Source organism: Peromyscus maniculatus, chromosome 23 (genome assembly GCF_049852395.1).
Source record: "Peromyscus maniculatus bairdii isolate BWxNUB_F1_BW_parent chromosome 23, HU_Pman_BW_mat_3.1, whole genome shotgun sequence".
Classification (NCBI taxonomy): Eukaryota; Metazoa; Chordata; class Mammalia; order Rodentia; family Cricetidae; genus Peromyscus; species Peromyscus maniculatus.
Genome location: NC_134874.1, coordinates 3,733,650 through 3,758,406, shown reverse-complemented (window position 1 = coordinate 3,758,406; position 24,757 = coordinate 3,733,650). Strand labels below are relative to the sequence as shown.

Here is a 24,757-nt window from a genome sequence, read left to right as displayed (position 1 = left end):
AAGTGAGCCTTCCAGCCTCTCAAATCCCGTGTCCTCCCCCTAAGTCCAGAAAGTTAGAGCTGTTTAAGAAAGCGTAAGGGCTTGGGGTCCCACTGCAAGGGAGCCTCACTGTAAAGAGTGAAACCGTAGTTCCTGGGTCACATGGATGGTGCTTTGGGTGTGGCCCCATGGTGCCTCAGCCACCCAGAGCTGGAGCATTGCAAAAAGCTCTGCACTCCTCTGGAGAGCTTCCTGCTGGTCACCCTGCACCCCACACCACCTGGGCCCTCCCCCTGTCGCCCCATGCTGGTCACTCTGCACCCCACACTGCCCCAGGCCTGACCTCCTGTTACCCCATGCTGGCCACCTGCACCCTACAGGGTCCAAGATCCTCCTATCACCCCATGCTGGTCACTCTGCACCCCACACTGCTCCAGGCCTGACCTCCTGTTACCCCATGCTGGCCACCTGCACCCCAGACTGCCCCAGGCCCCTCTGTACCCCACACTGCTCCAGGGTCTCTTATCACCCCATGCTGGCCACCCTGTACCCCACACCACCCCAGGCCCTCCCTCCCCATACCTTTGCCTTTCCAGTGGGCATGGGCAGCGAAGCCGATGTGGCCTCCATACTTGCGGTTGAACTCAGCCATGAGGGCCTTGTAGGGGTTGCGGATGAGCAGGATGGCTGCGTCGAAGGCCTCGATCTCCTTCTGGCCACTCTCGTGGGTCTTGATGCAGATGGTCCGACCGCTTCGCCAGTGGTCTCGCTCACCTTTGAACCCTGTCCCCAATCCCCGGGGGCGAGAAGTTAGAAGCTGGGGAGGCAGGGAGGCGGGAAGGACATGCCACCCCGTCCCGCACCTCCTCAGGACTCCTCACTCTCTTGACTCACTCATTCCTTTCCGTGTGTGTTCTGAGCACCCACGTAACCGAACATCCTGAGGGAAGCCGAGCAGAGCATCACGGCTCAGCGGAGGGTGGCATCGGTTAACCGACGTCACAGGAACGGAAAGTCACGGCTGCTGTCGATGCAGCAGAACAGGAGGACCAGGCCCAGAAGGGACCTGGCTGGACGGTTCTGGTTTGGACCCAGGCTACACCTCCACCCTCTGAGATACAGACCGGGCCCCAGCCCAGCTCATGAGCTTGTGGCGTACAGGAAGGCCTTCTGGGTAGGGATGTTTAATTTGAGAACTGAAGGTCAAGGAGGAACTGGTTATCCCAAGACAAGAAAGGTCGGGGACCACAGGTACCAAAGTCCTGGGTAGAGTGAGAGGGGACGTCCTAGGATGGGTGGCCGGGAACCCAGGGAGCTGGGGAGGCTGAGGGAGTCACGATGCACTCAGAGGCACCAAACTCGTGACACCCAGGCTCCTGAGCCTGTGCCCTTCCCCCTCAGGACTCCCACACTCTGAGGGGCGAGGCATTAGGAAGATCTTGAAGGACAAGTGCGGCCTTCACCGCTGTTTCTAAGACAGCGAGTGACCCCGACTGACACTGTGTCACATCTCTGGGCCTCAGTTTCTCATCTGCACCTTCTTCCCCCAGCCTCTGTGAGAAACTGGCGAGACATAGAGCAGGACTCTGATGAAAGGCGCTATGCTGGCTGCTGGGGACGGCCCTTCTAATCCACCAGTGATGTAGCTGTGGTGGAGGATTGCTCTCCTGGGGACTGAGCTGCTCCCTGACCCCCTTCCCTGTAATGAAGGACTGGATGAGCCAAAACAGATCCTCCCTTACACCGTTTTTGTTTTTTTTTTTTTGTTTTTTGTTTTTTTTTTTTAGGTTTTCTGTCACAGAAACTAACATAAGCCACAGCAAATCCTGGGCTGAGAGGCCACGGGGCCTTGCCAGGCCGTGGGGTGCCGTGTCTTCCTGTTCAGCCCACGTGTATAAGCGGCTTACATATCGCTTTGGAGGTGGATGGTGGTAAGGGCTAGCATGTCATCCGATCCTCTTCCAGAGGTCCAGAGAGCTGTGGCTGCCCTCACGGGGCCTCTGGGCAGAAGAGGCAGACCTGGAATGGCCTTTCCTGAATTACGTTTCACCCTGGGGCTGCTTGGGCCAAAGGCATTAGAGGAGTCTTGCAAATTTGAGCTGGATCATACCTGCGACTAGATCTTTACCAACAGCTTTTGAGGTCCTCTGAGGCACAGAATCCCGAGGGCACTGAGGATGATGGTGTGGGGCTTGGGAGAGAGTATGGGCAAGTTCACCCCACACAGCCCTGGCTACAGTCCCATGCCACACATCCCATTGGTGGGACTCTGTACCATCCAGACAAGGACTTCCCACCTCCGGCTTCTTTTTGTCTTCACTGAAATCCATTTCATCACAGCCCCAGCCATGGGCAGACAGAGGTGGCATACAAGAACCCACACACTCTCAGAGGAGAAGATGGGTCTGGGTGAGTGTGGTGGCAATGCCCACGCTAGCGAGCTGAGGCAGATGGATTGGTATTGCCATGAGATGCCGTGAAGCCATCTCCAGAAACCCAAACCATCAAAGCGGTAATGAAAACTCCCCAAATGCCCCAAACAAGGCATCATGATGTCATCAACGGAGACAGTAGGAGAAGTCACTTCCCTGTCTGGGGAGACCTGAGATTCTGTCTCTTTGATGCCATGATGGCATTAACTTAGCTTGATATTTGTGGAAATTATAAATAAGCACCAACAAGATAAGCCACGATCGTCTAGAAATACCTACTGCAGAGTCTAAATATTCATCCCCCGGGGAACTGGCCTGTAGATGGGGGTGGGGTGATTTCATTTAGCAGAACATGTTCCAGAAGTGTCCTATGACTAGGAAGGAGCTTGGGAAGACAGTGGCCTGGGCTTTTCTGAGGAATGTTGCTCACTTGTCAATAAGTAACGGGGAATTGCTGAATTCCACCACCAGAGGCCCCCCTTCCGCACCCCTCTTTTCTACAGGACCCAACACCACCATGACACAAATGTGGCATGTTTAAATATTACTTTTCAGAGTCACCACAGTGGTCTACTTATTTGGGGAGCATGTGACCGTCAGGCATGTGACACTTAGGTTCTGAGGGGCCACCAGAATATTGTTCCAAGACATGGACTCAGAGCTGCAGGAAAAAATAAATGTTTTCTCTTTTCTGTCTCTCTCTTCACACCTCCAATATTACAGGTTGTGTGTTCCTTGCATCCCCAAGTGTCCCCAGTGTCCCCAGGCACCAGCTCATAAAGACAGCAGAGCTCAGGGTCTGCTGAGGGTCTGGGTTCAAACCCTGGCAGGTGCCTCACACATAGTAGGTGACATTTCATACCTAGTAGTTGCTAAGTAAAAGAGTGCAGAAACCCAAACCAAATACAGAGAATGGGGATCTGAAGGCACAGGCCCTGCGTGCTTGCCAACATGACACAAAATCGAGTCACTCACAGAGAGGGAACCTCAGCCAGGAATGCCCTCTATCAGATCGGACTCTGGGGCATTATCTTGATTAATAATTGATGGGAAGGGGCCCAGCACAGGGTGGGTGGAGCCATCCCACAGCTGGTGGTTCCAGGTTCTATAAGAACGCAGGCTGAGCAAGCCATGGGGAGCAGGCCAGTGAGCAGCACCCCTCCGTGGCCTCTGCTGGAGTTCTCATCTGACTTCGCTCACTGGCGGATTGTGAGCTGGGGGCCGCTAAGATAAATAAATAAATAAATAAATAACCTCTCTGAGCTGTTTTTTGTCAGTGTTTGTCATAGCCAACTGAACGCAAACTAGAAAGCCCTTCCGCATCCCTGCTGGCTCCGACCTTCCACCCCACCTCCTTCACTCTCCACCTCCCACCTGTCCCCATCCTGGGAGCTGCTGCTGTCTAGCTTTGCCTCAGCCATGCCTGGCACCCGAGCCGTCACGCCAGGCTCGACTTCCCGTGTGCTGAACTTGTTACACGGACTGGCTCCTTCGCTTTCACACCACCCTCACGAGGTACCAACTGTTGGCTGTAGTAGGTGAACGATCACAGGACCAGAGAGGTGCAGTCATGTGCCCAAGACCACACAGCCAGGAAGTGTTCCTCCACTAAAACATAGACACAACCCAGGGCCGTCCACACATAGACGTAAAACCCACACGGAGGAGAGTGCTTCATGTCCGGTGCCACCCATGATGTTTAGTTGCCCAGTAAGTGACAAGGACATACTTGCGAAATCAGGAAACAGTTGGGGACATTTTCTAATCAGCCATTTGAAAAAAAAAAAATCCTGTGACTTTGGGGGCTGGTTATTTCCCCCTCTTCAGCCTCAGTTTTCATGTCTGGGGACAGGATGTAGCTGGCCCAACAAGGTATCTGGGGGTGGTGAACTTCCCTGAGATTCCCTACACACACTTGGTGCTCCATAAATGTGTCTTGAAAACCACACGAGGGAAGCACATCTCTCATACAATGGTGTTCACTAAAACACAGCGCACAGCCTCAGAATAAAGCGTGGCACACAGCACTGTTGGCAAGATGCCCGGTAAGCAGTTGGTACTCAATAAGTGCCCCGATGTAAACACAGTTAGCATACTTCTATTGAGAGCAGAGAGCTGTTGGTCAGCCAGTATCTGTGGTGAGGGGCCTAGCACACAGCAGGTGCTTAAGAAATGCTTAAGGCAACCTAAATGGTGCTTACTAGATGTCAATCAGCCGGCAGGCTCCGGGGAGGTACTGAGACAGGACACACAGGATGTGTGTGCCAGACATGAACGGAGGTACGGCAGGAGCACACAGCAGAGGCCTTCAGGGATGAGCCCAGGCATGCTGAGCCGTGCGGATGCTCCCCTCACTCTCTGCCCCTCACCTTTGTTATATAGAGAGCCATCAAAGTAGTAGCTGCCGGTGTAGAAGCCGGTGGCCAGTTCGATGAGATGGCGAGCCCACGTGTTGCCGGCGCCTGGGAAGCTGGCGAGTGCGATGAGTTTCTTAGACTTGGCTGGGAGGAACCTTCTGTCCATGCAGCGATTGTCTGCAGGGGGACAGATAGACAGACAGGGGTCAGGGATCAGCACAGTGTGCCCTGGAGACAAGGTCATACATGGAAGAGGAGGGGCACTCGGATGTGCTGAGCTCACAGGAAGGACCGACAGAAGTCCCACGGGAGGACAAGCCTCCTCTTCAGTCCCAGCCGCCCCTGGCGTAGCAAGTCCCTCACGGTGAGTGGTTGGCAATAGTTCAGCTTGACCTTCAACTTGATGGGACTGAGAACCCCGCCTGTGGGAGACCCAGCCCCACCCACTGTGGCATCTACCAAACCAGAAGGCCCTCCGGTTTCTTTCGGTCTTAGAGGGTCAAAGGTCATCAAGTGACCATGGGCCACCCCACTTGAAAGGTGCCTTTCCCTCTATGGCAATGGGACTTAAAAACAAAAACAAAACAACCTCAATCAAATGTCGCATTGGAATTAATGATTCCTATTGGGGACCACACTTCCTTCAGAAGGGCTGGATGTAAGAGGGTCCTGGGGACAAGGGGTGGAGGGAAGTGTGACTCGGTAAAATAGTGCAGGGGGCAGATGGGAGGTGGGTCAGCTCTGCGATGACGGCTCTTGTTTTCAGTGTTAAAATCTATTGATTCTGAAGCCCCATAAACCAGGCAGGAGCTACAGGCTGTGTTTTCCAGGCCCCGGAACCAGCAGACCCGACTCTCCAGCCTTTATTTACACCTTACTATGTGCCAGGGTCACGTAGCGCTGCCCAAATGCTGGTGCATCCTGGAAACCAGCACACACTCATCCCTCCTCACTGGACTGTGAATGAGCAGGGCTTGCTCACCAGGCTCTTGTACTCAACATGAGATCAAGTGGGATTTCCTGCCAGGGACCACCAGTCACTTGTACAGGAAGGATTTTCATGCAAATCACGAACAGGCATCTGCTGCTTTTCTCTAGAGTGCTGGCGTGCGAGAGCGCAGGCTGACTTGCATGTACTTTTGCTGTTGACACACCCATGCAGTGTCCAGCCTGTCCATCTATGCATTGTTGCTAGGAGGCAGTCTGCTCAGAGATGTGCTGTTTGCTCTTCAGAGTCCAGAAGGGTTGGGAGTGCTCTTGCCACTGTGAGCTGAAGATTCTGGCACGATCTTTGGAATCATCTCTGAAGGCACATTGCTCTTGTATATAGGATTGTGGCCAATTCCTTAACCCTCTACCATCTATAAAATGGGCACAGTCCTGGATCACTGGCTGATTTCGGCCTTTCTATCACAGAATGAGCTGAGGCTTAGCCTGAGGCTGGTACACAGTGGATGGCCAGTGTATCCATGTATCCATGCTGGTATAAATCCAACCACTGTATCCATGCTGGTTTCCTTAGGCTCTGTTACAGGGTGAGTACCCAGCCCCACACCAACTTCTCCTTGAGATGCCCCAGCCAGGAATAAAGGTTTATAGTCTGTCTGCAGGCAAGTAAGTCCCTTAGCTAGTCTGAGTCTCACTTTCCCAGGAAAGTAGGAATAATCACTGTTCCCACTTCCTAAGACAGCTGAGGGGAAGGAAGTATATAATAAGGTCTTAGCACTGAGCCTGGTGTGGAGTAAGACTCAAGGAACTCATTACACCCTCTCATCACCATTCTTATCATCATCACCATAATCAATACCACATCATTATCATCATCATCACCATCACCACCATCCATCACCTTCATTACAAATATCACCACCATCATTTCATCATTGTTTATCAGCACTGTCGCTACCATCAGCATCACCATGATCATCATCACGGCCAGCAGCAGCAGCAGCAGCACAAACATTATTATCATCATTACCCTAGTTTGCTTCGTCTATTGCTGTGATGAAACACTGACCCACGGAAAGGGTTTATTCGGCTTGCATGCCCCAGTTACAGCCAATCATTGAGAGAAGTTAAGGTAGGCAATCAAGCAGGAGAAGGGGCAGGGACCATGGAGGAAGCCGTTTCCTGGTTTGCTTTCCATGGCTTGCTCAGTTTGTTTTCCTATACAACCCATGATCATCTGCCCAGGGGTGGTACCACCCGCAGTGGGCTAGAGCCGCTCACCTCAGTCCTTAATAAAGAGAATGCTCCACAGACTCTCCTATGTGCAATGTGATGGGGATAATTCCTCAGTTGAGATTCCCCCTTCCCAGATATATCTAGGTTTGTGTCAAGTTGACAAACACTAACACACACAAGTGCAGTCATCATCGCCATCATGATCCACACCATCGCCATCAACACACGGCATCATGACCGTCATGACCAACACCACTGCATCATGACCACCACCATCATGTCATCAACACAGCCTATGACTGCCATCACCATCACTTTCCTCTTCACTGTCGTCGTCAGTGCCGCATCAGGACCACCATCACAATCAGCATTGCTGTCTTCGTCAACACCGAATCGTAACTGTCATGACCACCATCACTTTCATCCCTACCCTCCCAGCCACTGTCATTGCCACGGCACTTGGCATCCCCCATAGACAGTAGAGAGACGGTCAGTCAGTGTGGGTTCTACTGGCAAAGAAGGGGAGAGATGGAAAGGATGACCAAGTCGGGGAGGGGAAGAAGGAGAGAGAAGGAAGAAGTTACAGACACACTGACAGAATGCGACCTTGGAGGCCAAGCATCCATCACAGCTTCATTTTCCAGATGGAGAAACTGAGGCCCAGATGGGTGGTAGGAGCTGTCCAGGGTCACACTCTGGGTCTGTGTTGGAGGAGAGGAGATCCAGGGCTCTCTTTCCACTCAATCTCACTGCCTCTTGTATCAGCAAAGAGCCACCAAGGACCCTCACTGATGAGGGACAGACAGGAGGTCATTAGACCCTCCCCTCATGCTTCCTCTCTCTTGCACCTAGAAGCCCTCAGCCTAGGCAACTTCACCAGCCCAGCCCTCTGCCGTCACATCAATCCTCCTCTCCCCTCACTGCGGGCTTTAAGAGACTGACTGGCCGGGACGCATCTGGGAAGGAGGGTCTGTCCAGACCTGCTGGCTTACCTTGGACCTGCGTCTGGTACACAATGAAGTAGCTGGGGGTCCCACAGCTCTCAAACTCCTCGGCACTGCACTTCTGCGCACACAGTTGCTCATCCTCCCGGTCATGAAGAGGGAACCGTGTGGTGGGAAAGCCACAGTGGCAGGCAGTGCCAGCGAGAGCTGCCAGGGGGTACTCCTGGGCGCGAGAGGAGAGGAAGAGTCACCTGGCCCTTGTAGAGCCCAACCATCCTCCTCCCCAGACCTCAGCAGCTATGGATTTCCACCCTGGCGGATTTCCTCCATCCCAATGCTTGTGCTGATTGTTTATCTGATTCCTTGTTTGAAACAAGACTTCAGGATAAACTTGGTGTCTGTAACCAGTAAGGCCAGTGGAGAAGTGGTGGGTTCCTACACACTCCCACGCAGCCAAGGGAGACCCATGGAATGTACCAGCCCCCCCCCTCCCCATCTGCTGGCTCCACAGTGACGTAAAAAAAACATTCCAGAAAAGTTCTATCTGGGCACTGAACACCTGGACCCTTTCCTTCCCCTCAGTGATTGCCATAGCAACTCCTTACACAGCATTAGGAACCCATTAGGAGTTAGAAGTCATCCAGAGCTGAGGGTGTGCAAGGCTTCTGCAGAGCCTTGCCAGCCCGATAAGACCTTCGGGTGTCCTAGGACCCAGGTATGCACAGGGTGTGCTGGAGCTCAACCCCAGATGGATGGCTAGTTTGGTAAATTCTGCCTGGGTCCTGCTGAGAGTGAACTTGGGGTCACTGCCATCTTTTCCGGCAAAAGGGATTCACCAAGGGTTGTGGTAGGGAGTGTCAGCACTGTACTGACACTTTCTCCTGGAGCTGGGGAGAGGATCCAGGGGGCCATGCCTCTGTCACTGGCGCCCCTGTCTTTTGTGTGACAGTGTCACACAATCCATATCTTGGGAAACGCCGTCTCAATTTGTGCTGTAAATTATCAACCGATTGTGTGTCCGTGTGCACATACGGAGGTCAGAGGCCAATGCGCAGAAACCAATTCTCTCCTTCCACTATGTGGGTCTTGGGAATCAAACTCAGGTCTTCAGACTTGGTTGCAAGCCTTTAGCCACTGAGCCATCTCGTTGGCCCGAATCTGTGTGCTTTTAAACCAAAAGGATATAGGTGTGTCCACCCAAAGAAGCCTTGGGTTACACTTTTGACCGCTGGGTAGCCAAGCTATCTCTGTCCAGTCTGTTCCTAAACCAGACACAGCCCAGATTCCCCTCCTGGTCACAGGTCCGCAAAGACTCAGGAGAGAAAACCCGCACATCATATCCAGTGAGCTGTGCCTCTTTCTAAGATACTTTATAGGAACTGCTTAGTGGCAGAGAGAAAGGTGGCATGCACCTGGGTCCCGCTGGGCCACCGCTGATGACATTAGCTAACTAGGAGTTTATTACGCCTCCTCAGGCATCCTCAATCTCACACTCCCTCACCATTAGACACAGGCAGGCAGCTCCTGCCACTGTGTGTGGCTCCACTGCCTTGAATCCATGAACTAATGCATTCCTCTGCCTCGTCACCGGTCACGGTCTGTGACCCCATCTGTTCCGAGTGACTGCTACTTCTCCAGCCCCACACCCTGCTCCTTAGGCTTCATGCCACCCTGTCCTTGCACCCCGAAGGCTTGCAAACAGCCCCAGCTTACCTTCTCTGTGCAGAGGTCCACACACTTGTCCACGGACATGTTTGGCATGGCGGCCGTCACAGGCAAGGCCAGGGAGAGGTTGTTGGGTCGGCGGAAGCAGCCCCTGAACACCGCACTTCCATCTGAAGAGGCAGACAGAGCTGTCAGACCTAGAGATGGCTCATCTTGGTCATCAGTCTGACTGCATCTGGAACCAACTAAAGCCCAGGTAGCTGGGCAGGCTTGCGAGGGATTTTCTTGATTGAATCGCTTGAGGTGGGAAGACCCACCCTAAATCTCCGGCAGCCACCACATAAGGGCGTGGAAGAAGAAAGCTTTTCCCTTTTGCCAGCTTGCCCTCACCCTCACTGGCAAGTTCATCTATCCTGCTGCGGAGGCCTTCCCTCTCTGTTATTGGAACCCACTTCTCCAGGATCCCAATGCAGACTGAAGACCAGCTGGGAGCTGGACCAGGACTGTTGACATGAAGCCTTGTGGACTTGAATAGCCAGATGTGGTGTTCATGAATAGCATGCATAAGCTTTAGGTCTCAAAGACATCCCCGTGGTCATTTCTGCCGTCGGACACCTGCAGCCTGAGCTCACAGGGGCACTGGCCCACAGCACAGACTTACAGGGCGACTCTTACATCATGCCTGCATATATACTGTCCTGTGCTGTCTCAGATTTCTGTCTTTAGTCCCATTTGGTGCTGGGGGTGGAGGGGCTGGAGGTAGCAGCACTGGATAGAATGCTGCTTAGTGTCTGTGTCTTCTCTCCAGGCCTCAGTTTCCCCACATGGACATGGGGAGAAGAGACTAGGGTACTGTATCAAGTGAGTGTTTGGGAAAGTATGGGGTCACCTTTGATTCCCATGGTATCTTGGGGCTTCACCGGCATTGGGAGGGCTGGAGTACGGAACCACAGCTCTTCTATCACCCCAAAAAGGAACCATCACACCCAAAGCCACCAATGCCCTACAAGAAATGCTGGGGTCTCCCATTCAGCTGCGTGGGTGGGGTACACAGAAGGAAGCCCCATCAGGCCACCTGGGGATTGGTGAATGAAGCTTACCATATTTGCCATGCAGGGGAAGGGGAGGGAAGCGGGGGAAGGGGACATGGTCTCTGAGCCAAAGGTTTAGACAACGAGGCAGAAAGCCTACGAAGCAGCCTGTATGAATCTCTGTTGGCCAGAGACCACCGTTAGCGGGATGCCAGCTCAGCTCACGGGCCAGGGAGGCGCTGGCTTGGCAATTGTCTCCTTCCTGCTCTGACAGTTCTCGCTGAGGCTGTGCTGACCCAGGCTTGGGTATCTTGGAGCCTGTTTCTCTTCATAGTAGCCGTATAAACTCTTACCCGCTAGCTCAGGCCTTCTCTGAGCCCCATCCCATCACCCTGATGGTGTCCAAGTCCCCCAGAAAGGGCAGAGCCAGTCAGGAGGGGTGAAGGGTGCTGGGGTACATGGGAAGGAGCGTGTCTGTCTATATCCAAGGGGATGAGGGTGAAGGTGTTGAGGGCCCAGCGAATGTGTATTTGGACAGTGGAAAGGATATGGATGCGTGTGTGTGTGTGTGTGTGTGTGTGTGTGTGTGTGTGTGTGTGTGTGTGTGTGACTGTCCATGCTGGATCTACCTATTTGGGCACAGAGACTCCAAACTCTGAGATGCAGGTGTGACCCTGTGGGTTTCTTCAGAGGCAGTCCAGGGCTCTGGGGGGTAGAGGGCAGGTGTGTGTCTATCGGCTCTGCTGGCTTCCTGGCCCAGCATCTGACCGTGGTTGGTGCATGTGACCGTGTGCTTCTGTGGTGACTGCAGTTGTATATGAAGGTGTCATGCAGAGACAGAAACCCCACGAGCTCTCTCTGGATTGCCTACCAGTTAGCAATGCCAGGGCTACCTCCACCTAGCTCAGGGCAAGGCTGAACCTCAGTTAACCTGCCGTGCTGGGCTGACCCACAGAATATACTGGGGGGCCCAGCATCTCCCAATGGTCCTTTGAGCAGAATCTAAGGGGCAATGCACTGTACAGAGAGGGAGCAGGAGAGGCAGGCCTTGACCAGAGTCCAGGCCACATAGGGGACATCTCTTCCCAGAAAGCTAAAAGTATCTCTGGCTTCCCACAGCCTCAATGTTCTCAGGTCTAGATAAGGAATGATGTGAAGGAGACTGGTGAGCTCATCTTGTGACAGGTCTGCCTCCCTGCCTGCTGCCCTGAGACAGAGAACAGGGGGAGAGAGGTATGGACTCCCAGGCTGGACATCAGGAGTCCAGACTGCAAAGGACAGGGAGAGACTGAGGACTTTGTAGTCCAGTGCTGCTGGAAGGAGTCTACTTTGTCCTGTAAGCAGCTGCTCACTGAGCAGAGCCCCGATTGAGGGAGGAGGGTTGAACAGGAAGCCCCGATTTCAGATAAGGCCAGGGCTGCAGAGTCTCAGAGGGATGGAGACAGCGTCTTGGGGGAACAGGTGGAGAGGACAGCAGGCTGAGAGTCGGCTCCAGCAGCAGCCAGTCTCCCGGATGTAGGATGTTCCTGTTCTGAACCCCTGGGGAAGACTGCAGATCCACAGGACTCCTGAAGTCCCGTAAAGTCAGTAAGGAAAGGGTCCAGCTGATTCTCAGGAGTCTGGAGAGCCCAGTGGAGGCCACTTCTCTTTAAGTGGCTGTGCACTGCAGCTTGGCCTACTGGACACTGAGCAGGCCAATGGAGGTTGGGACCCTGGGTCTTCCCACTGCCTTCCTGCTCCCATTTTTTGGTACCTGTCACAAGGCTGTCTGCTCTAGTGTCTCTTAGATTTGAAAATAAAACTGGGGTGGCCAGAGGCTCCCTTCAGCCTCTCTGTGGCATAAACATATTTGGATTTCCACAGGACTAGGATGCTATTTTCATGTTGGAAAAAAATCTCTGGAGTCCAGTGCAAAGGGGATCACCCAAATGGACCGGCTACAGATGCTTGACTTATCTGGGTGAGGGGATTTAGGTGGTCATCTTCACTTTTCACGGAGCCTCAGTTTTCCTCATCTGTGAATGGAGCTGACCTCCCCTTCGCTTGTGCACACAGAGGCTTGGGACTAAGGAGCAACTACTGTCTGGGTCCTTTAACAGGCATGCCCATCCCAGGACGGGATGAGGGTGGCCAGACACGATGACCTCCCCAGGAGCCATCCTCAGCCAGACATGGGTAAGAGTCAGGGAATAAAGAGTCCAGCCTTCTCTTCCTTGGGCAGATCACCTCTGAAGCCTAAATAGTGCCACGTTCCAGAGAGTTCCAGAAGGCCTAGGGGAAGTCTTCACAAGCAGAGCGGCTAGTTCCGCGAAAGACTCTTCACTGGCGGCTTCTCATCTTGCTGCTCCATTCTCCAGCAGAGGCGCTGTGGCACCAGCCTCCAGTCACCTTGTATCTGGAGAAGCGGTGGAAGAACTCTTAAGGAAGAATCTCTTAGAGAGGTCAGGGTCACAGCCTTTCACTGTGACCACAGATCGAGTGACACTTCCTGGTCACGTTCCACCACAGCCCTTACCAAGGAGCAGTTATGGCGACTGTAACGGTGGCGTTCCATGTGCACCGTGGTGTCGGGCACATTCTGCACAGTATCTCATTTGCCTTCACAATGGCCCGTGAGGTCATCTGAACTATTACCCTGTCCTACAGGCAGAGAGCCCAAGACTTAGAAGGACCCCGTCTCCGGGTCCCACAGCCAGCGGGGAGCAGAGCTGGCTTTTGACCCCGTCTTCATGTACATCAATGACGCTTTCCCATCTCCGATTCTCCACATGAGCTGTGCCCCATGTTAAGGTGGGGGCTCTGGAGACCCCATGCCAGCCACGCTTATTTCCCAGAATTCTTCTCAAGCTCCGCAGCAGGATCCTGAGGCGGTTGCAGAAGCTCGTGCCCCACATTTTGACAATGCCGGCTCTTATTGGCAGTCTCTCCAGGGCACGCGTGACCCCGGAAGCTTGAACTTTCTACTAGAAAGAGTTGAGTGGAACAATGGCGCATTGACATTCTTTGCTGGGGGCAGGTGCCAGAGTCTCTGAAGTCCTGTCCCTTCATTGTTCTGATGCTTCATAAAAAAAAAAATGAGGTAAATGTCACCCGGCGCCAGCTCAGAGGCAGACATGGAGGAATCCTCCTTGGTCAGAAAGAGGCCACCACCCCCTGGGTAATTAGGCCAAGTTCCACTGCATTCAAGATGCTGGCAAGGGGATGCTGCTAGCTGGAAGCTGTTCTTAGCCAATGAGCTACCTACAGTCAGAAAGACACTGAATTACACAAAGAGCCTCCCTGTCCAAGGGGGCTCAAGGCAGCTATTTTTATACATCACCAGAAGATCCTGTGGGTGTTGGAAATCCCAGTAGCTTGATCTGGGTAGTTCTCAGAGCGAACTTGGGGACTCCGGGAAGAGCGGTGTGCACCATGCTGATGCTGTCTAGACTCTCACTTGCTTTGTGGCTCCAGTGATGGCTGGGGTTGTCCCTAATTTACAGAAAATGTTTAGAGGCTCAGAATGGATCTGTAGGTTGGCCAGAGTCAGTGTAGCAAAGAAATAAAAATGAGTGGGAAAACCCACATGACTCCCTGTGTCTGCCTTCCCTGCCTTTGCGAATTTTGAATTGAGAAGCTCAAGCTGAGTCCACCTGTTACGATCAGTACTGTCTCCTGTGATTGTAAGAGTCACCAGTACCATCTGTTAGAGTCTGGCAGAGAAGGAGATGACAAGGTCCGTCCAAAGAGACACGAGTTTCCTGGACAAGCTGGAGGTAGGAGCAGCAGGACAGACCAGTGAGTGGAAGGCACAAACCACATGGCATTCTCCTCCCAACTCTCAAAGAGTTCTGGAGGTTCCAGAACTAACAATCATGGGCAGAATTCATTAACCCAGCTAGGAGGTATCCACCGGATTCTTCAGTGTTATTGTGAACTTCATAATGCCTCATTAAGGTAGGAGAGGGGGCAGAGGTGAGAGTGGGAACCAGAGTGGGCTGGGGAAGGAGGAGTGAGGGGGAGAAGGAAGAAAGAACAGAGCCCAGGGAAAGCTGAGTGGCAGTCATGGGGTCTGAGTTGTAGCAGAGGGCAGTCAGCACCATGGACAGCCACACGAGGCACCCTGGGAACTCCTCACAGCACAGCACAGCTGGGAGGCGGCGGCGGTGTATCTTCTCCACCAAATCCTGCAAGCATCTTTCAGGCAGACACACTCTCTTGTGACCTCCTGTAAAATCACAGCGTTCTCCGATCACCAGCTGGTTTGTCCCTCGGGGGAGAAAGCTAAACTCAATGGCACGTTTAGCAAACGGGTGTGACAAATGTCATCTCACCAAGAAGATAGTCCATTTCTCGGTTCTTTGTACCAAGAGTGAATGAATCTGTGTGCCCCAGAGTCTGTGCGAAGGCAGAAGGGCAGAGATTGGCTCAGCCCATCTCTGAATGTCTTCATTGCTTGCTGCTACAGGAACAAGCGACCTCCTCACAGGCCTACCTGTGCGGCGCTCAGGAAATAAATGTCCCCATAGGATCTTGATTAAAAGTGTTCTGTGCGAAGCCGGGCGGTGGTGGCGCACGCCTTTAATCCCAGCACTCGGGAGGCAGAGGCAGGCGGATCTTTGTGAGTTCGAGGCCAGCCTGGGCTACCAAGTGAGTTCCAGGAAAGGCGCAAAGCTACACGGAGAAACCCTGTCTCGAAAAACCAAAAAAAAAAAAAAAAAAAAAAAAAAAAAAAAAAAAAAAAAAAAAAAAAGAAAGAAAGAAAGAAAAGTGTTCTGTGCGGCTTCTCAAGAAACTCAGCAAATGGGAGTCTTGTTTCTTCCCCCTCCATTCCTGAAAAGACCATTCACTTCTTTACCCAGGTTACTCATGCTAAGCTGGCTGTGAGCTAGGGACTTGGACAACAACACACCTTTCTGAGTTGTTTTTGGCTGAAGCAGATCCCAGGTATGGGAGTCAAGGGTGCTTTGGAGTCAGGGCAAAGGCAGCAGAGACGTCAAGAATCTTAGAGCCAGGAGGCAGGAAAGGGGTGAGGGGCCAGAGGAGGAAGGAGTTAGGTTAAACTGAGTCCTTGCAGAAGTGACGTTCCAAATGAGAGTCAGAAACCTGTGTGCAGCCACCCCAGTCCTCAGAAGGCACCTTGGCATCAGAAAGACATGCCTGTCACTCCTCCCGACGTGCACCCAGACCTCCTCAGGTCTAGCTCTCCTTGTCTAGATTTTTTTCCAGGTTCCTCGGTAATGTGTCTCAAGTCTGGGTGCCCTTTCCTTCTCTATCAGAGGAAGCTTTAATCCACTGTTTGAGGACCCCCCCAAATGTGCCCCCTTCTATGGTGTCTTCCAGGGTGTTCCATGGAGTCATTTCTGCTCTCTGTACATCAGTTTCCACAAGTGTATAATGGGGACAGATGGTAAAGATTATTCAACAAGACATTTGCTGAATCTGGACTGTTGCTCCTGGCTGAACACTGGTTTCTCACTCACCTGGACTCTCCTGAGAAGAGAATTCCACTCGTGTCCCCTTGGCTCCTTCAGGCAGCCTCTGCAGTCTGTTGTGCTTACTACCATGGCTGAACCAACCCAACTGGCATCCAACTGTTACCCAAGGATTGTGGCTTCCTTGGAAGAGAGGCTATACCTCCCACACTGCATCTACATGAAAGTGCACAGTGCTCTGCTTCAGTTCCTCCATATGCCATGTGCTGGCTGCTGAGTGGGAGCCTAGTAGGCATCCCGGCTGGACATCTGGTCAACCGCCTGTCTTCTTGTCCACATTACCTTCATTCTTGTCTCAAGGGGAGCAGCCTTAAGGCTTGGGCTTTCCTTTAGTTCTCTGGTGGAAGGCTTCACACCTTGTACACCACACTCTGGTGGTCTGAGGATGCAGAGCTTTTGGTAGAAATGACCGCATCTCCGTTTGGATATGACATAACACAAAGATCACAAAGATGCTTCTCTCAGGCAGGATGGCATCCATGCAGGGGACGTCTACTATCACAGAGATGGGCAGGCTCAACAGGGAGGATGCATCCCTGCTCAGCCCAGTCCTCCCTACATGTATAAGGACCACCTCACAGAAGAGAGCCCCACCATCTGTGTGTCTTATACATCTCACCCAATTGAGAAGCTTTTGGGTTAAGTGTTACACCAGAGAACTGGGGGGGGGGTTGGTGTTCCAGGTTATCTAGTCAGTGAGACATGCAACCTAAATCTTTCCCACCCATCCCAGGTACACCTGCAAGCAGCAGCAGCAGCCTCTCTAAGTGACTGCAACACTTTGAGGCCATCTTTTCAGATGGCCAACATGTCATCATTTAACGACTTGATATCAGTACAAATGAATCGTGAGGATGGGGAGTCTGCCACTCAGAACCTTGTCGCACCGATGATCAGACCCAAGCCCGCCACATGGGTTTTCTCTAGCTGCGATTTCCCACCTCTGCTCTTTGCCAGCTGGGTCTTCAGACCTGAACCGAGGTGACCGAGGCAGATGGCGTGACCGGCACATTTACAAACTGGTGACACGCTCAACCCAGTTAGCCGCAGGGTAAAGCTTGCGCGAGGCCGCCAGAGTTCAGGATCTCAAGCCCTGTACACATTACCTAGTGATGGGTTGTTATAGAGACAGCCACAGAGAAGATACCCTGTCCCCACAGACAACCAGGCACGGAGCTGCTGCCAAACACACCTGTGTATTCCTGCCTCCCTATACTGAGGATGGGAGCTGTGGGCCAACAGCCTGTGGACACCTTAGGGGTGTAGAACCCAGCTCTGCCTGGTAGCTCAGACCTGTCATCCCGGCTGCTCTAGGGGCTGAGGCAGCGGCTTCACAAGTTCAAGGCTGCCTGGGCTACAGACTGAGTTTAAGGCTGAAGATAAGGGGTGTAGAGAATAGTTACCTAGCATGTTTGAGATCCTGGGTTCCATTCCCCAGTACTGCAAAAGCCAAAACCCAAATCAAACAAGGTCACAGTAGTTTGAATCATCTCAGGCATTGGAACACTTGGCACCCCAGCTGGTGGTGCTGTTTGGGGAGGTTCTGGGAGACACAGCCTTGCTTGAGGAAGTATGTCACTGGGGATGGATGCTGAGAGTTTTCATTTGTGTTTGCTTGCTTATTTTTTGAGATAGGGCGTCATCTGCAGCTCCGGTTATTCTGGAACTCACTCTGTAGACCAGGCTAGCCTCAAACTCAGAGATTCACCTGCCTCTGCCTCCCGAGTGCTGGGATTAAAGGCGTGCACCACCACCGCCCGGCACTGGACTTTGAGAGTTCAAAGCCTGGTGCTACTCCCACTTGCTCTCTGCTTCACGCTTGCGGCTGAGATGTGATCGCTCAGCCTTCTGCTCCTGCCTGCCTGCCACAATGGGCTCTTCTCTTCCTGGAACCATAAACCCCAATAAACTCTTCCTTCTGCAAGCTGCCTTGGTCATAGTGTTTTCCCACAGCAAGAGGAAAGTAACAAGTACAGGAATTACTCAATTTAACAAGGTCTCCAGGGATATCGGGCATGCTGAAGTGGGGCCTGGCTGAAGAGCCCTAGAAGCCTGCGGCTGGCTAGTTTTATGTCAGCTTGACATGGGCTCAAGTCAGTTTAGAAGAGGAAACGGAATTTGAGAAAAGGTCCCCGCTGCATTGGTCTGTGGGCGAGCCTGTGGTACACTTCCGTTGACTGACGACTGATGTGGGAGGGGCCCAGCCCTGGGCTGATGGTGTCCCAAGAAGGCAGGGTGAGCAAGCCATAAGGAGTACGCCAGTGAAGCCACTGTTGCTCCATGGCGTCTGCTTCAGTTCCTGCCTTGGGAACAGCCCTGACATTTTTGGATGATGGACTGTGTGATGGAGAAGTGGAATTAACCCTTTCCTTCTCAAGTAACCCTTCTGTCATGGTGTTTATCACAGCAATAGAAACCCTGATGAAGACGAAACCATTGCCTTTTGTTGTTGTTTGTTTGTTTTTTTGTTTTTGTCCTGCCTGTGTGAGCCTGGGCAAAATGACTTCAATTCCTAAAGCCTCCGTTCCCTCGCTGTGGATAGCGATGGTTGCCGGTGGCAACTCCTGGGCAGGGCTGAGGGGAGGAGACATGGAGTCAGGCTTGCCCTGAGCGCAGTACCTGGCCACCAGCAGACTCTTGACAATAGCTAATAACCGGGACTCAGCACTCCCTGCTCGGGAAGGGGCAGAGGGACGATGATGGCTGCCGCAGAGGTGACGCCTCCCTCTCCCACCATCTCCTCTCCCTTAGTTTACAAACTGCAGAGTTTTTCCAGCCAGACTCAAGCCGGGAACACTAGCAAAGCCCAGGGGAACTGTGGGAAGTCTGCTGAGCTAGAGAAAGTCCCCCACTGCGCAGAGCTGTGACAATGAGACAGGTTTCCCGCCTCAAATGGGAGCAAGTAAAAGCAATGCCTCATACTTGCCTCCCCTCCCCCTCCCTCTCCCCCTCCTCCTCCCTCTCCCCTCTTCCCCTTCCTCCTTTCCTGTCTTTTTAGTTTGCAGTCCTGGAGATTGAACCCATGGCTTTGTGTGTGACAGGTGAGTCCTCTAACACTGAGCTACCTACACCCCCAATCCCCTCTCACTAACTTGTGTTGAGACTGGTTCTCATTATGTTGCCTAGGCTGGCCTCAAACTTCCTCTGTAGCCCAGGCTGTCCTTGACTTGGAATCATGCCCTACCAGCCTCCCCAGGAGCAGGGACGTCAGGCCTGTGCTGTGAGGTCTGGTTTTCCTTGTGTCTATTTCAAAGGTCACTGTGACGATGACATGGCCTAGTCTGCATAAAGTGCTGGGAAGAGGACAAAGGCTTTGTGCTCTTGGTTACTACATTGTCCTAGGCAATGGAGACAATTTTATCTCAGAGGAGACAGGCCAAGGTCAGGTTCAGACTTTCGGCAGAAGAGGGTGGGGTCACAGGAATGTTGAGTGGCTGGAGTGAAGACCGGGGTGGGCATGCGATGAAGCCTATGGTGGCTTTGGAGTGATGGGGTGTCCTAGAAGATACCGGGCAGACATTGAGGATGAGACCATCAGACCCCTCAGAGTGGGCAGTGGAGGGCTAGCGTGCCACAGCAGAGGGGCGGGGCGAACTCACGTACACCTGCGGGCAGACTCCTGGGCCAGTTGAAGCCGGTAGACTGAGAGGCGGTTGACCCCGCCACACACGCTGCCCCGCTCTCCCTTGCAGTCCATGTCACACTCCGCGTCGCTCACGTTGGCTGCCTGGATCTTGTGGCCACAGTAGCACTCAGCACCGAACTCCAGCCCAGCGTACAGGTAACCCCTGGGGGAGGGCTGTTGTCAGGCAGGGCAGTGTGGACAGGGAGACCCCGGGGAACAGGGGACGCAGTGGGAGAAACCCCGGGGAATAGGACCCTGAGACTTTGGGGTAACAGGAGGTGGACAGAGTCTCCAGGAGGCCTGGAGGCCAAGGGATGAGAACACAGGAGACTTCAGAAAGGGGACAAGAGGGTTGGAGGGATCGGGAACTTGGGGGAGGAATGGGCGTCATAACTACTCCAAAGGGCAGGGTCACCTGTTGGGAGTCACAGAGGGTGGGGAGTCAGAGGGCCCGAGGCACTGTGTGTGTGTGGGGGGGGGGAATTCAGAGACCCCTGGGGACAGGGAGAACATCCTGGGGACACCCACCAGCCCTCTTCACTGCCTGATGTGTTGTATCCCCCATACTACTCTCCATGTCCATATTAACACTCATACTCACACATGACATACACTTACACTCTGTACACACACACACACACACACACACACACACACACGTTCGCTTATACATACACATACATATCCACACATTCACAGATACTCATACACACTCACTCATCTATACACATTCACACACATATTCACACACACACATTCACCCATGTACGCACACATTCACGCACATTCACTCTCTCTCACACGCATTCATACATATATACGCACACATATTCACATACACATACATTCACTTGTGTGCACACACACATTCACTCTTACATATTCACACACCCACAGACACTTTTGTTCATACACACACACACACACACATATTCACTCACACACACATTCACTCGTAGGTACACATATACACACACACCACCATCACCACCACCTCGCCCCTCCCCCATTCTTCTTTCACCATTGCAGAACCCAACCTCTGCATTCCAGGAAGCATCACCCAAGGAGACACCTCATTGCCAGGTCCCCTGAGAAGCACTGGGGAGGAGGAGGAGGAGGAGGAGGAGGAGGAGGAGGAGGAGGAGGAGGAGGAAGAGGAGGAGGGGCCCTTGTATCCCTTTGGCAGGCTATAAAACCAAGCTCACATACCCAGCCAAGAAAAAAATTTCTTCCCCGAAAACAAAGCAAAACAAAATTCCAGGAGCTCTGAGGTTAGGCTATTTTTTCCTTGCCGTGGAATTCTTCCCTAAAAAGGATACGCAGTGGACACCAGTCTAAACACATGGAAGGAGGCTGTGGGCTCTGGCTGAGGATTCCGGGAAGGAGGGGGGTCCTTGCCAGCCCCCTGACCACTGCCCTCCCAGAGACAGTCTCCAAAGCCTTGGGGCCCCTAAGAGAGAAACCTGCAAAAACATGTCCCGGAGGAGCCGTCGGTGGCAACAGCTGTCTCCTGGGTCCCTATTCAGTGCTGGCTGGGTGGGCAGGGCCACCCAGGTTTGTGCCTGCACATGCCCTGGTGACTTGTAGCATTAGTCTTGCCCCATCCACCTGCTCTTTCTGGAAGATGAAGCGAAAGCAGCTGATATGACTGAGCATCTTGGAACCTCACTTTCTTCCATCCCTCTAAGCCTGCGTCTCAGACATTCCCTGGACCCCTCTCCTACAATGGAACCCACTGACAGAAGCAACCTTTCCCAAGAAAGGGAAGTTATTGATTCTGAAACAGGAGACAGCCTGCAACTCAGAGCCAGAAGGGATGATGGCTGAGGAGGAGGGGCATTGTTCTAGAGAGGGCTCAGTGATTCCAGCCGGGGAAGGGGCTTGTATGCCAGCTGAACCCCTGGCTTGGGAGCACTGGGAGTCCACAGAGCATTTGTAAACTGCTCTCTTAAAGAGTAGAGTTTAAAACCGGGCATGACGGCACAGGTCTGCCATCCCAGCCACTTCCGGGAGCCTGAGGCAAGAGGACTGAAAAGACCTATGGCCACACAAACACCATTTCTTAGAGACAGTCAGGTGCCAGGACTCCGCTCACCAAGGTAACCAGCTGACCATGCGTACCATACCTTACCAGCCTGCTCCTCGGCATAGTCCTTACAGTTGGGGTCCTATGCCACAGACCACATTTGTATACATCTTTGTGCACACATATGTATGTGGATATATGCACATACATGCACGTACACAGACACACACGAGCATGTACACACATCAATCATACATGCCATCCTTTGTTTCCATGGCCCCTTGTTCACCCTCTGGCATTCTCTCCATGGCAAGGCAAATAACACCACAGAAGGGACCCTGCCTGGGCAGAAAGGGTTGGAAGGGACATGTCTGGGGACACGGCAGAGGTGGTGGTGGGGCGCGTGTCACTACCGTTCAGCACAGTTGTCCTGGCAACGGAAGACGGTCATCTTCTTGTAGTCGAAGAAGGACACTCCTCGCAGGGCCCGGCTCTGGGTGTCGTCCAGGTAGCAGCCGATGTACTTGGCTGTGTGGAAAGAGGAAGAGTTAAGGACAGCTGTGGACGAAGCCGGAGGGCTGTAGGAGGAGGTCCCTGTCACGCCCCTGGCTGTGTGGCTTCGCCAAGTGTGTCCTCGGGGCACAAACAAGGGGAGGAAAAGGCTGGCCAATCAGGGCAGTGGGCACTGATGGGTGAGGCTGCAGGCCCTGAAGACAGGAGGGACAGCCGTTTCCTGGTGACACTGGCTCCTGGAGCCATGCCCCTAGCCCAGAAGGAGCCTCACTTCACCCAGGATAAGGCCTGTTTTAGTGGCCGTGGAAGGTCTGGAAGGTCCGCTCATCACTAGTGACAACTCCGGAGGGTCCTGCTGGCCTTTGTTCTTTCTGGCATCCAAAATGCCTCCCATCTCAGACAGACAGGGTGCTGTAGGTGCAGGGCAGGGTCTCCCACCTGCTTCATTTGGGGCCTAAGCTTGTTTATTTCTGTTTCAGGCAAAACCTAGGATCCGACACATACTCAGTCAGCACTCTGCCATGGAGCCATGCTCCCAGCCTTTGTGACTTTTTGAAACTCAAATTTCATAAGCTTTTTAGGAACCCCTTTTTAAAAAGTGCATGCATGTGCGTGTGTGCGTGTGCGTGTGTGCGTGTGTGTGTGTGTGTGTGTGTGTGTGTGTGTGTGTGTGTGTGTATGTGTGTTTGTGTGCAGATGTCTGCAAAGCCAGAAGACGGTTTGAACCCCCTGGAGTTACAGGAGGTTGTGAGCTGCCTATGTGGGTGCTGGGACTGCGCTACTCATGTCCTCTACAAGGGCAGCGAATGCTCTTAACTGCTGAGCCATCTCTCCAGCCCCACTGGGATCCATTTTACAGACTGGAAAGCCAGTCATTAGGACGTTAACATCCTCTTGCCTCTGCCTCCTGAGTGCCGGGATTATAGGCAGATCTCACCTGCCTCCCTACAGGGGTTCCCTGACCCAGTTAGGGTGGGTAGCACTGCCCACCCACCAGCCTGCTGGACTCAAGACTGGGCATGAGGCCCATGCCCCGAATTCTTACAGATTGAAGCTGGGGGTGCAGGCCTGTCTCCCCTGGCTCACGACACTGGCATTCTGCCAGACCAAATACGACAACAGCTAGGACCAAGTTCCGTCTGTGCAGGAGGGTGGTTAAGTGGTGGTGGTGGAAGGATGGGGGGAATGGGGGTGGGGGATGAGGAAGAAGGAGAGGGAGTGAGGAGGAGGAGGAGGAGGAGGAGGGAGGAGAGGATTAAGAGGTGTTGAAGCCCAGGTGTCAGATCTTTTCTGCAGTCCAGGCGCATGGCAGGACAGACGGACACTCCCCAGAACCCTGATGCTGAAGCTCATTGACTTGCTGAAGCCGCCCACAGGGAAGTTCTTAGACCAAACCCAAGCCCAGGCTCATCTTCCTCCAAAGCTGCCATTTCTGGCATATTACCCTGAGGCAGGACCCTGGAGTTTTCTCCACCCTGCTCATACACTAGGGTGGAGGACAGAGAGGGAGGACTCCCTGGGGTTGGTGACAGTCAGGGTTGGAGCACAAGTTCTTCTCCCCCAAGTCTAGACTTTCCATCTGAAATGATATGCTCACTATGGCAGAGAATCCTTTTTCAGTTGGTATGGTGTTGTTTGGGGGATGTAACCCAGAGCTTTGAGAATTCAGGGGTCTACCTGAACCATCAGATGCTGCTCGACTCTACTAGGCTGTCCCCAGGCTAGCATTAAACAGAGATGTCCCATATTTGTTGAAAGAACATGAGAATGTCTGTTTCCTCATCTGTCAACAGAAGGAAGACACAAGGTCCTCTGTGCTTAGAACACGGGCCTGCCACATACTATTTCCCTGTGAAGTCACTGTCAGGATACATAAGCTGAGTTACTTTTCCTACCTCCCCGGGGCAGGACCAGGTGGCTTCTCCCTGCCAGCCAATCTGGTCCTGACCCCTAGAATGTCACAGCACTGCCATATATGAGCTCAGCCTTGTGATGGACAACCCTGGGACCCTGCTCGGCCTTTCCCGGGTCCTGTGCTCAAATCCCACTGTGGTGGCAGACACTCTCAGAGGCAGGGGAGTTCAGGTATGTAAAACAGGGACACTGTGTCACAGGCCACAGGAAGGGGGATTAATGGCTGAGTTCACACAATCTGTCAGCATTTCTAGGACCCCAGAGACCACTGAAATATCTAAGGGGCCCAGGCTGGCATTTATGTCCAGCCCAGAATCCAGCATGTGAGGACTCCTTTCCACTGCACTGAATTCTCCTCTCTTCACACTTTTTCTTCTGCTCTCATTATTTTATTTTTATTTTTTATGGAATTCCCCGGTCTCTGATGGAGGCCATCTGCTAAGAGGGTGGCTGAACATTTGCAGGTTTGCATGCTTCTTTCTGTACTGTTGTGAACAGGCTTCTGAGGTATCCCGCTGTGCAGTTCAGCCAGACCTGGGTTTGAGGCACCTAGCCACAGAATTGGGCTCCCGGAGACATCATTTCCCTGCTTGACAAGTGGGATCAGAAACTC

The 24,757-nt window shown here is 53.0% G+C and overlaps 1 protein-coding gene across 1 annotated transcript in view; it reads right to left on the bottom strand.

The window, feature by feature from the left end:
• The window catches only part of Wscd2 (WSC domain containing 2), a 92,346-nt gene that overhangs the window by 10,716 nt on the left and 56,873 nt on the right, over positions 1-24,757 (bottom strand). The window contains exons 3-8 of the mRNA XM_076561260.1: positions 22,131-22,245; positions 19,670-19,854; positions 9,610-9,731; positions 7,945-8,119; positions 4,781-4,945; positions 562-762 (exon numbers count right to left, since the gene is read on the bottom strand). Of these exons, the coding sequence (XP_076417375.1) occupies positions 562-762; positions 4,781-4,945; positions 7,945-8,119; positions 9,610-9,731; positions 19,670-19,854; positions 22,131-22,245 (963 nt within the window). The remainder of the gene's footprint in view (positions 1-561; positions 763-4,780; positions 4,946-7,944; positions 8,120-9,609; positions 9,732-19,669; positions 19,855-22,130; positions 22,246-24,757) is intronic.